Source organism: Panicum virgatum, chromosome 4K, assembly GCF_016808335.1.
Source record: "Panicum virgatum strain AP13 chromosome 4K, P.virgatum_v5, whole genome shotgun sequence".
In the NCBI taxonomy this organism is placed as follows: Eukaryota; Viridiplantae; Streptophyta; class Magnoliopsida; order Poales; family Poaceae; genus Panicum; species Panicum virgatum.
In genome coordinates, this window is record NC_053139.1 from 927,940 (window position 1) to 940,750 (window position 12,811).

The following is a 12,811-nucleotide window of genomic DNA, read 5'->3' on the forward strand; positions in this document are numbered from 1 at the left end:
TCTCAAACTGTTGATTAAATTAAACATTATGATGCAAAATGCATATGCTTGATGACCATGAGAATGATGCATCCTCAAGATGTATGATTGCAATGCTGGTTAGTGACCCAGAAGGATATACCAAAACTCACAGTTTTTGTTGGCCGAATCAAAACCCCAAGTTAACACAATATTCAGGTCGCGAAAAATGGATTGTCGGGGTATTGCTTACACGTACCAAAATACCAGCGCGCTTCTAGTGGCACAAACGTATGGCTGCAGCACACACGAGGCCCTAGGTCCCGTCGCGGCACCATTGGTCAGTGACAGACACCACGACAAGGTAAAAATATAGCAACCTAAATAATGTGCATGGCTAGAAAGAAAGACGGAGGGTTAGGTGATAAACGCAAAACCCTTCCCGGATGCATATGATGTTAATTGTAATTGAGCCCCATGATGCACATGTTTAAGTAATGGCCATGCAACAACCATGCTAGTAATGATCCTGCGTGTTATTCTAGTATTCTTGATTGCCACTCTTTTTAGTCTTCAAGGAGAGTTATACGAGCAAGGAGGGTAATGAGATTTCCCTTTGATATGCAAAGTAAGGGCTAGACGGTTTGAGAATAGAGAATATACCCGTCATAACCGGTGCACCTACAAGAAGATCGGATAGTGGGGTACCTCCAACCTTTCCTTGTAAACTATCCTATCTCTTTCCCTTATTTTTGTTGTTCTGCATAGAATCTTGACCCTGTTTTGGTCGTCTAGGCTGGGAGCAGTGTCGAGCGAAGTGGTTAGGATTCCCACAATTGAAGCAACGTTTTATTTTGCCTGAACCACCACGTGGGATGAAGTCCGTGTAGGTAATTTCCCACCCAGTCAAGTCTATGTCGCTTGGGTCATGCTTGAGAGTCCAATGCTTTGCTTGGCGAGCCTTAAATTCCATCGGAGGTCGCGATGGTGGCGTTAGGGAGTCTAAGTAAACATCCCTCGTCTCCTTTATTTCTTCATTGAGCTCTTGATATTCCGCAACCAGAGGTTGGGGAACATTATACCCATCCCCTAGCTGGTGTTGCTGCTGTAGGAGTTGATAAATCTCTTGCTGTCTCTGAGCAAGTTGCTGGAGTAGTTTGATCTGGGTAGCCACGAGTTCAGCCAGGTTGGACAGTAGTAGCTGTCCGCTAACACAAGCACTTCCTAACCCTGGAGGAGCATTGTGTGCCCCTTGCACCATCTGCAATGCGTAATTCTTTCATTAACTAGGGAAAATTTAGTAGCAGCCAGAGAACACATTTTCCGAACAAAACTTTCCACGTGATCAACTATAGATCAGGTCACATACTAGGCCAAATAATTTTGTATTTCCCAGATACAATAGAAAGGCAGATTTCTAGATAGATCTTAGGCGATCGAATGGACAGGGTTCTTGTGCTACGCTGTTAATCAACAGCGATCATAGTAGTGATTGGACTAAAAATATAGTCTCACAGATTCAATAGGCTAAAATTTGATGAGCACCCATATTACAAAATTTGCAACATTTTTAGTATTCATCAAACAGCGTAGAAATGCACAAATAAAGAGATTTGGCAAGTAGAAAAGGATTAAGATCTTCCAAACTGGTAGTCCAAGTGGTACTGTTTCATCATTTGAGATTCTAAGGAATGAAAAGATCACTAGACATCAAGATGGGGCTTAGGATGAAGGCATGACTCGAAACCATCTTTTTCAACCAAGAAAGTCTAAGCATTTAACAAGCATGCTCCTAAAATCAAAATTTCACTCACTCATGTTTTAAGCACACTAACACTTATCTATGAGGATTCATACTAGAAATTCCTTACAAAGCTTATGTAACAACTTCACAGACTAGGAACCAAAGTAAACATCAACCAATATGCATGCACGTCCTAACCGTCCTCACAAGATAAACAATTGCCAACTATCATTGGGCTTACGTGGTTAGCACGGTGGCATACATAAATACGGCTCTCCCTATATAACTAGTCGATACATTCTAACCGTTCTTAACTTATCGAATCGTGGTTAGTGTACCTGCAGAAGATTGACAAAACATATATATATCCAATGAACCTTTCATGCCAGCACTCATGAAAGCGTTCCCAAACATTACCGCTCACTATAGAAACGGCAGCCATACAATTCCCGCCGTATGGCCAACGTTAGCATACGCTACTCAGAGGCGTATTCACAAGTTCCTTTACTCCCAATATAGTCGATCGAGATCGGTATATTGGCAGCAGCTCAAGTAAGTCACTGCTTGAGCGCAGCGTTCGGTTCGCATCGCCGACGGGAAGGTCAGACTCCCTCAGCTGACTGAGCACACTTTACTTCCAATATAGTCAACTAATCGTCGATATATTGGAAGCACCTCAAGTAAGCCACTGCTTGAGGGCAGCGTTCGGCTCGCATCACCGACGGGAAGGTCAGACTCCCTCAGCTAACTGAGGATCCTTACCTTCTTACCTCACGTAGGTGCGTCGTTACAAAAATTAAGAGTTGCTTGTGAGTATGGTTTGACAAAATGTAAAGTGCTGGAAGTCAGATACATAACCATACATAAACAGCCACCTAGTAATTCCCGTAAATTCCCTAGGACTTTACGTTCTATGCACAACTCTTAACGAATCCAACGTAGTTTTCCGAAATTCTTTATTGTTCCAATTTTATACGGAAAAATGGTTTTCAAGGTTCCAACACCCCTGGTGTACGCTTGCAGCTCTGATACCAGCTGTGGCAGAACCACCTGAATTATCCCGGCTCAAGTGCGCAGGGCGTCACCATAAAGGCAACACTAGCTCAAACGCACTTCAAACGGAACAATTCTTGGTCTGTCGGGTAACATCCCGATACAACCACCGGTTCTCGGATCGAACAAGCATACCCCGCATGAAGGCGAGTCCAGAGATATTACAACCACAAGTTTACAACACAGGCATAAAATGATTACAAACCAGTTCTAAAACATTATTACAAGTACAAACTTTAAAAAGCAGTTATACAAACCATAACTTTAACTTCAGAGTTTGAAAGCATCGGAAAGAGACAACGACGGCTACAACATGTCGCAAAAGTATACCAAGCTAGCCCAAGCAAGGTATCACTCGTCATGGTCATTGCCGGCCGAAGACGAATCCCACTCTACAGACCAGCCAGGAGGCAAAGAGCAGGGATAGGTCAAACTAGCGACCTAGTCCTCAAGACTCATACCTGAAAAAGGGTTTCAACAGCAAGGCTGAGTATTCTAATACTCAGCAAGACTTAACCGTCAATGGGTACAAGTAGCCCACCTTAGCTAGACTATGCAAGGCTTTGTGAGGCTCTGGTTTTCTTTTTGCTGAAAAGCAATAAAGAGTATGTCCTTACTTTCAAGTTTTAGCTTTCAAGATTCTAGTTGATTAACCATTCTATGTAAGCAACTGCTATCCAAACATGGTAGAAAACTAAGCAAACATCAAGATTAATAAATAATATTGTTGCTCTTATTACTCTGTGTGGCAAAGGGATCAAGCAGTCTCATTTCATCATGAGAGGCGGACGATTCTGAATCGAAATTCAACCTTGCAAGGATAAACCTAACACACACGCTTGAAGCACCGTCGAGTCACTTCCAAGCAACCGTTGACCTTTCTTTCCGTCTTGTGGATAGGGTTACTCTCCCCGACTACAGGGCTCCAAGGTCCACCCGTGCCCGGTCCACCCTTGTCCCTTGAAGTCGTAGTGTTGCTCGACAATAACATTTAAAAACCTATCTCTAAAGAGAGAGTGAAAGGTATATCCACTCCCCGGTCCAATCGGCTACTAGGCTTGCCGCGTACCATATTTACGGCATGTGGCTAGTACTTTCAAAAACTTAACCACCGCTACCACACACCGCGACCTTAGCAAGTTCATCAACACAGACGGGGTCTCACCAAAGGTCATGATATCGAACACGACCCCGTCCGTCGTCCTTATATTGATAACAGAAAGTAAACAAACAATTCCTATAAATCTCGCGAGTGACAGGCAATCACTCGACTTTTACCGGTCCTATAAGCTTAGCAAGTAGTCGAACTCAAGTCTAGTGTTCAGTACATAGGTTCCTAGGATCATGCATCTAGGGTTTCAATTCAAATCCTATGAACTGTAAATGCACAAGTAAGTAATACAGTAGTGATAATAATTTGAAGTATAGGTTATGTCCGGGGCTTCCCTTCTCGGTAGTTGCTAACTATTTCAGCTCTAGGCTCTTCCGAACTTTGGTCCGGGGCTTCAGTTAGTTCAGCAGTGTTTGCTTGAGCTTCGAGATCACCTCCGTCAGACTCCGGGATCAGCTCGTACGTCCCGTCTGACAAAGTAGTCGTATCTATATGTAATGCAAGAACAACATTATAAACACACATGGGCAATCATTTATAGAGTAGTTAAATAACAAATTTAACTACACAAGGCATCATGATCAACAGCACAAGCAAGTTATACTAACTTCATTAACAAGTGAGGGGGTTTCTTATAACAAGCAAGCCATGGATTGCTAATAAATCAACAACTCAGAGTACAAATAGCAATAAATTCTACCAAAATTACACTAAACAGAAAATGAACAAAGTAATCTACCCTGTAAAAATCATGCCAAAACATCAAACCATTTATTCAGAATAATTCATTCACTCAGATAACATCTAGAACAAGTATGAATTACACAGCTCAAACTAAAGCAGATCAGAAGCTCAAAATTTAACAGGAGATCTACACAGGGATTAACCAGTTACTGTGAACTTCTCATGATTTTATCTACACAGAATTAATTCTTATAAAATAAACAAAATAGACATCAGTTAAGCAAGAATCATTTTTAGCTCCTGTTATAGTCATGAACTGGGGCTCAAACTTTATTTAAAAGCTAAACTATTCAAAAAGATCACTCAGAAACATTTTCATGATTTATCATCAGCATAAACTATTTATCATAATTAAAGTCTATTAAACAAGGATTAAATCAAAGAAAAAGCTACACATGAGAACTGATCACGAAATTTTTATAGAAAAGCTAGAGGCACATTAGTAAACTACCATAAAAATTTCAGAGCAATACAAGCTTTCAATCATCAGATAACAAAAAGATTAAACATCTAGTATTTAGTTACCTAGTGACACAAAACCACTTGTACAGCAAAAACTTTCAACAAAAGCCTAACATATTATGATTCTACTGCATACATCTTTGTACAAGGATTCCAAAACATCAAAGTTTATATTTTTCTGAATTTCCTATGAATTTCTATGGAATTTCAAAGTTCTCAGCAAAAATTACAAAGAAGTCCTTAGTGGCACTATTCATATGTGTCTTGAGCTTCACAGACAGCCCCCTGGGCTTTTCCAAATTCCAACCCGAGGTCCTTAGCCAAGGTCAGAGAGGGGCGCGGGGTTTAACCGGCCTTTACCGGTGAAGGGAGGCGTCGGCGGCGAGAAGGGAGAGGTCAGGGAGCTAGAGGGGACTACGGCGCACCTGTAGATGCCCGAAATAGAGGTCGGGGTGGCCTGTGGTGGCGGCGCGACGCGAGCAGGCGGTCGGCGGCGGAGGGAACTCGTCGGCGGGGGTGCTCCGATGGCACTGGGCGGCGAGGGTGGAGTCGGTGAGCACCGGTGTGAGTGTGGGATGCTCGTGGGAGGGTTGATTTGGGCGGAGGAGGACTGCCGTGGCGGCTCCGCGGTGAGCTTCGAGCTCGTCGGAGCTCGGGTGGGCGGCGGAGCTGTTCCTGTGGGAATTGAGCGAGTAGGAGGGGTGGGTGAGCTTCGCGGGGCCAAGGCGGAGCTACTGGTGTGGTCAGCGCGGGCGGAGGAGCTGCAGAGAGGCGGTCCGACGGCGGCGTCAAGCTCACCGGCATTCGGCGGACGGCGGCGGTGGTGTTCCTGGGTCTGGGGTTGGGGAATCGGGAAAGAAACGAAAGGAATGGTTTGCGGGGCTATTTGTAGTGCCCAGGCGCGTGCGAGAACGAGGGCTGGGGCTCTACGGCGAGCTCGCCACGGCAGCGTCGCGGTGGCGGCCGCGAGACGGTTCTGGGCGGCGTGGCGAAGGGAGGGAGCTCCAGCGCGCGGGGAAAGTGGGTCCAGGGGTCAAGGGGTGACGCGTGGGGTAGCGGCGAAACTGGAGTTGGCCTCCGGCAGGCCCAGAGCGGCGGCGGGCGGTGCTCGGCGCTGTCGGCGGGAAACAGAGGAAGGAGCTGGAGGTGGAAGAAAAAGGACCCAAACGCAATTTCCAAAAATTCCAGGGACCATTCTGTAAACTAGCGATAACTTTTAAAATAGGGCTCAAATGAAAAAGTGCCCAACATGAAAGTTGTTCAATTTTTCAAGATCTACAACTTTGATGTTGTGCAAAAATTTATTTGATCAAAGATTCAAGAGCTAAAATTGAAAACATAAGAGGGATTTTGAATTCCAGGAATTTTGTCTTTTTCAATGTATTTTCACTTTAAACATAGACTTAAAAGCAAATTTTGCTGCCATGCATTAAATGCACTGAATTTTGCAAAAACACCCTCCACAAAAGTTATAATTACACAACCTATTCAACATAACTAAAGAAAGGACCTTGCATAAAATTATAATTACACATATAACCTTTTATAATTACAAAAAGATCCTTTTTCAAGCAATTCAAGCACATGATGCATAATTTGGTTCTAATTACCCTAAATTGGCTATTTAAAACCCTGGGCCGTTACACTTAGCCTACGATGCATGTTCCCATTTCGTATGGACATTTCAGCAACGCACCTGTTCAATCAAGCTCCCAGCCGAGGCCTGAAGATCTCTCCCTCATCCTGGCTGGAAACAAAGCAAATAAGCAGACATGGAAGGCCTCATATATATCCGCATCAATTATACGTCATTCCTTGGATTAGTGAGGGTTGTTGCTTACTTTATCTGAACGAGTTAGCAAGGATTATTCGGTTTGAGCAGGAAACAGCCTATGTACATGATTGCCTCGATTATTTGGACACCAATCATGTGGACAATGAAAGAGGTACGTACACTGTGCAGTATAGACGTGCCAACGTAGTAACCTGATGGAACATGGGCACATGTTGAGCTGCTGGTAGTGCTATCTATCTATCATGCAAAAATTAATAAAAATTTCTACTCTAACAGGTAGATCATGATTTTAGAAGAATTATAAAACTGATTTCATAATTTTTTGACCTACGGTTCATTAATTATGATTTTTGTAAGATTAAAAGCATTTCTAAAATTAATAAAAGTATTTCGAAAACAGAAATAAAAAATTAGTGACACGTGGCAGCCACTGGACGTGCCACATGGCTTGCTGACGTCAGCATTGAATAGGTCAACGGTCCATGGTCAAACGAGCCCACGTGTCGGCCTCTGTCAGATGTAGGCCCAGACCGACTAACACCTGTGTCAGTGATGGGCGCAGGGGTACTCGTATCCCACAAGATAGATTTGAAAATTTTTTCTAGAGACGATTATATATTAGGAAAAAGTTCAAATTACTCCTCTCAACTATAGTCAAAGTCTAGATAAGCTCTTAAACTATTGTTTGATTTATTTTTACCCTTCAAACCTTTGGTTCAAATTACCCCTAATATAATTTTTATTTTTCATTTCTCCATGCATAGGTAGAGTTTGAATTTAAAAATTTTCAAGTTAACAGTACACATCATAATGCATGTTTAAAAAATATATCATAATTTTTTAATCATTATTTTGATAGATTATGATATTTAATAATAAATTAATCGTTGAAGTTCAAAATTATATGAAAATTAACGAGGAAAAAATTATAATATTTTTATAAATATTCATTTTGATTTCCGCTACTGCTCTGCAAAATTTGAAACTAAAATTCAATTTGTGTACAAAGAAACAAAAAAGACAGATTGTATTGTGGGATAAAGTGAACAAATGGTATAGTTTATGGGGGTAAATTGTAACAAGTTATAGTTTATAGGATTATCCAGAGTTTGTCTATAGTTGAGGGGAGTAAATTGAACTTTTTTATATATATTAAAAAGAAAGAGTACACAAATCACTGGATAAATATAGAAATAAAAAAATCGATGGAAAATAAAAGATTCACGGGCCTCGGCCCGTTGTGCTGGATGGGCCTTAGGTTTACTCGCCGCAAGTTAAGTCTGTTCAAGGGAAGTTTGGTTGGCGTGTAGTCCGGTCCAGTTCCCTAGTCCTAAAAATCTCGTCAAACAATACAGGCTTTCTTCCAAAGAATATCCCACTTTATTGGCTGGCCTAGAAAATCTTCTTAGCCTTGACTGTCGTTGCGTTTAACAAGCTTAACATCCAACCAACACCTACCGGGCGCATGGAGACGGTTCAGATGCCTACGTCTGTTCGTCTCCTGTGCCCCCTGGGAGGCAATTCAAGAATTTTATCCACCAATCGACAAAATCCATCCCTAGAAACCCGATGAAGCTGATGAAGCACTGATGGAGTCATTTTTAAAGCTCGGTCGTTAACTCAACATGTTCAGCAAGATGAAGCTGGCAGAAGCGCGATGGTTGTAAGGGCAAATGATCAGAGATGGGTTCCACCACTGCCTGATGTTTGGAAGATTAATGTTGATGCTGCGTTTTGGGAGAAGGAGGCGTTGGGAACCTTGGGTTTTGTCGTCCACGATGATCAGTGTGCTGCGGTGATGGCAGGTGCAGGAAAGTTGGCAGTGGTGACAGACGCGTTATGCGCAGAGGCCCACGCCTGTGTTGCAGCGCTCCAAGCAGCAGCAGCCCAGGGAATGCAAAAAATTGTTCTGGAGTCTGACTCTCAGACTTTGGTTAAAGCTTTGCAGACGACGGGGTATGATATGATTTGGCGCCGGGAGGTGTGCTGTTCAGGGAGGCTAAGTTCATGCTGGCAACTATGTTTAGTTCGACGTCGATTGTCCATGCTTATCGCTCTTGTAATTCTGTGGCACATGCACTAGCTCGTTTTGGTCGTGAACGGGACCCGGATCATCCAATCATTTGGATGCATCCCCTCCCAAGTATTGTAAACAATCTTTTGGTCTGTGATTCCACAGCAGGTTAAATAAAGTAGCGAGCATTGCCATAAAAAAAAACACCTACCGGGCGCTGCTCGGGGGTCACCGTGTGACCCCCCACCAAACCTGTCACACTAACCTCATTCACCTCAGATTTTATATCTTCGGTCTAAAGTAGCCTAACAAATCGGCCCACATGTGTGATTCATTCAAATTTGTTGCAGGATAATTATAGGAAACAACAGTGTAACTGACAGTCAACTTGAGCTCTCGAAGAAGTCATCCGATCCAAGTAGGTCAGAGATCAAAGTGAGAATTCGAGTCGTGTTCATAGTCGGATGATGCACTGGTCAAAGAAGACGTGCGCAATTACGCAATAATGCCGGGACCAAGTTTGGATAAGAGTGCTCTGCTAATTGCTTCGGAGGCGTTGTTCGCGTTCCCAAAATCTCTCGCTCGCATGCGCGTGATTCGATCCCCACCCCCGCCCCTCACTCCGGTCCGGTGGTTCGTTCCTCTGTGCATTTTTGCCCGTTATGGTTTCTTCTGGTACGGCGATTTGTATCATTTTGGTGACTAGAGCTTTGTTTAGTTGCCTTCAAAATTCCAAAACTTTATAAGATTCTCTGTCACATCGAATCTTTCTACGTATGCATGAAGTATTAAATATAGTTAAACAAAATAACTAATTACATAGTTTAACTATAATTTGCGAGACGAATCTTTTGAGCCTAATTAATCCATGCGGGACAATAATTATCAAATACAAACGAAAATGCTACAATGCTTTACACTCAAAATTTTACGCATCTAAACAGAGCCTAGGTCATTTTCTCGGGACAAGGAAATGTTTCATGTTGCTGAGCTGAGCCGATGCCATGCATGTGTTCAATTCATATTTGTTCATACTATGAGAAAATTGCTATTATATGACTCAAAACAAGCGGCTTCGCTAAAATAGGATTCCTAACATTCGCTTCGCTAAAATAACTTCCAAAACATTAGCACTTCGGAATACATGACATTAGGCCCATTTTAATTCATTTGATAATCTAAATACATGTTTCGAGTCCTATAATAGCAATTTTCTGTTTGATAATCTGAACATCTGAAGATGACGATTCAGATTGTACATATCCAAGCACATGGTTCAGTTCAGAAAGTCGCCGCCTGTACAACGTCGTTGCAAGTGTCAGAAAGGACAATCGCCAACGACCTGAACTTTTCAAGATTGCAGGCCTAATGAACCAGCCACTGGAGCAAAAGTATTGATTCTCAAGCAGATATTCGGCTAACTGAATCAACAGGCAACTAAAAAACAGCAGGTGAATCTTACAACCTGCTGTAGTTAGTTCCATGCAATTACTGCTGTTCCTTAACCTTTTGACATGTTCCCTGCCATATCGCCATTTGCTAATTGTAACCCCTGCCATATCGCCATTTGCTAATTGTAACTTCCATGCCAGCACAATCTCGTTTCATCCTGACAACCACCTTATGACAAACTAAACAGCCTCTAGCAAATCTTGAAAAGGCCAGCAGTAATATATCTTATACACGTGCATGGGGTTAAGGTGCATTATATCTGCCTATCGATTTTCATTACCAGTACCAGCAAATCTTCCACATCAGCTAGTAACCTTAATTCCCTAAATCACCCATATGAGCAACACAGCACAACGCTGATAAGTAAGACAAACAGCACTAGAAAAGTAACTACACCGAAAAACTAGCTGAGCATCATATAATTGTACTACATGAGTTGAACAATCCATCCAAATCTGCTCCAGCCATGGAAATACAGGATGAACTGCAAGCTTTGCAAATGACAGCGACAATATATAATTGCACTGATCTAACATTACCCAGGGCACAAAAGCACAGCTGACTGATACAAGATATCACGCAACATCATGGGGTATGTCACAACGATTGCTAAGGGCAATATAGGTTATTCATGGGAAGTGCCCTGTACAGCAGGTTGTGTAAACTCTCCGTCCTTCCATCTCCAAAACAATGAGTACGAAGATAAGCCAACAAATGAAACGGCAAAAATCTTGACAACCCTCTTGACCTCGCCTTGAAGTTTTTCCATATCCTTGTCGCGCTGCCTTACACAGGGAAACATAAAAGAAGAAAAGATCAAATGTCTGGAATCATGTGAGTCGAATCATGTAAATAATGAATCATAATGCCTTCACCTAAGAGCCTCAAAAACTTTGTCCAGTTCCTTCATTATAAGGGCCTTTTCGTCTGAAGTTTCCTTTCGAGTTCCATTGTTGTGCTTTTTGACCTACAATTTAAATAACAATGAAGCTAAAATAAGCTACCATGCTTTATTGAAACTACTGCTATCTACTGATATTAGTCAGTACTATAAATCAAATTGCCACCTGTGCTTTCCCTTAAACATAGCAAAGACAAGGACAACTCAATGGCATGTAACGTGGAGCATTGTGAGTCAGTGCTTGAACATTTCTCAGAGGAGCATCACGGTATTTCTGAGATCCTAGAAATGAATGCAACAACTTGCGTAGACATTTAACAGATTGGAAAAGGCCTATATTTCCAAATATACCAAACAAAATTGGTGGGACTATTTCTGCAGTGACCTCAGATAATGTGCGCACACGACGACAAAATGTTCTCTGCGAAGAGACCGCCACAAAAATGCAGCCTGAAGTCACTGGCAGAAGTGTGCCTAACAAATATCGATTACAGACTACCCTGACAAGTATCAATTATAGACTACCCTGGGACACAGCATATGCGAATTTTATCCAAACCACCTACATAGCGGAAAATAGTGCTATGTCCACTCTGCAACCACTAGTATGTACAATTTAGCAGAGAGTTCAATCCAAGTAGTGAATACAGCAAACAACACAACTTGGCAAGTAATTATGCAGTCGGCGTTCTGCAGGCTCAACCAAAAAAGCCCGAATTAAGCAAAGAGACAAGCCTATAATCAGGAGGGAGAGCATCTAAAGATGAATCTAACCGGTAAAGGATGTGTCCTTGACTGCACTTGGGAAATTTTGGCTTAACAGCAGGTTGGTCACAATGATATGGTTGATGGATTCGGCATCTTATCAAATATGGGAGATGCGCGCAAATCAGACCGAAAATTGACCGATTAAACTTTTTTTTATAATATCACGGAGACGGGAGGGACGAACCTGATTGCGGACCGAGGCAAGAAACCGTGAGGGCGCTGCCGCCGGCATACCGGCGCCCGAACGGCAGCGGAGGGCACAAGCCGCAGGGCCCCACGTCCCCTTCGCCAGGCTGCGAAGCGCCATAGGAGGGGACCTAGATTCTCTCCCTCGAGAGCTTAGGCGGAAACCACAGGAGGCGGCTAGGGTTTGGGGACGGGGTGGGGAATTGGGGATTTCTTCCTCCTGCGGCCGGAGACCCCCTGCGGCCTGTGTCTTCTCTGGCCCTCGCGTGCGGGAGTATATGATAATATATACAGGCCGAACCCTCTGTGGGCCTTAATGGGCCCAATGGTTCTCATCGCGCGCGACGCGGTTATCAGGCTGTCTGCGATAGAATTGAGTCCATGTAGGCCGGAAGTCTTCGTTCCCCTTGCTACAGTTCAAGACTCAAGAGCGCGGCGGAGAGGCGATTCCAGTCCTGGCGTCGATCTCGCGGCTCTTCTTCGCGCTCGGCGACCGTTCCGGTGCCGGAGGTGGAGAGGAGCCGCGAGATCGGTGGCCGGTGTACATACACTTTTCTGTTGTAGCTAGTCTAGGGTTCCTCACTCCGTCCGCGGCGGCGCGAAGGAGAGCTCGTCCCGGTGGC

The 12,811-nt window shown here is 43.3% G+C and overlaps 1 protein-coding gene across 2 annotated transcripts; it reads right to left on the reverse strand.

The window, feature by feature from the left end:
- Positions 1 to 10,712: 10,712 nt before the first annotated feature.
- Positions 10,713 to 12,454, reverse strand: LOC120702389. Of its 2 annotated transcripts, none has more exons than XM_039986174.1 (3): positions 12,187 to 12,454; positions 11,209 to 11,300; positions 10,713 to 11,114 (listed from the first exon to the last, which is right to left on the reverse strand). In XM_039986174.1, the coding sequence occupies exons 1-3, from the start codon at positions 12,307 to 12,309 to the stop codon at positions 10,943 to 10,945; spliced, it is 387 nt and encodes a 128-aa protein (XP_039842108.1). In that variant the 5' UTR covers positions 12,310 to 12,454; the 3' UTR covers positions 10,713 to 10,942. The 2 variants fall into 2 exon arrangements, with proteins under 2 accessions (XP_039842108.1, XP_039842110.1); XM_039986176.1 differs by having other exon boundaries at positions 10,713 to 11,118.
- Positions 12,455 to 12,811: the final 357 nt, after the last annotated feature.

Coding starts and splice junctions, on each gene's coding strand:
- LOC120702389 (XM_039986174.1), bottom strand. CDS start 12,309: ATGGCGCTTCGCAGCCTGGCGAAGGGGACGTGGGGCCCTGCGGCTTGT. Junction 11,301..12,186: donor TTGCCTCGGTCCGCAATCAG/GTTCGTCCCTCC, acceptor TTTAAATTGTAG/GTCAAAAAGCACAACAATGG. Junction 11,115..11,208: donor AAAGTTTTTGAGGCTCTTAG/GTGAAGGCATTA, acceptor TGTGTAAGGCAG/CGCGACAAGGATATGGAAAA.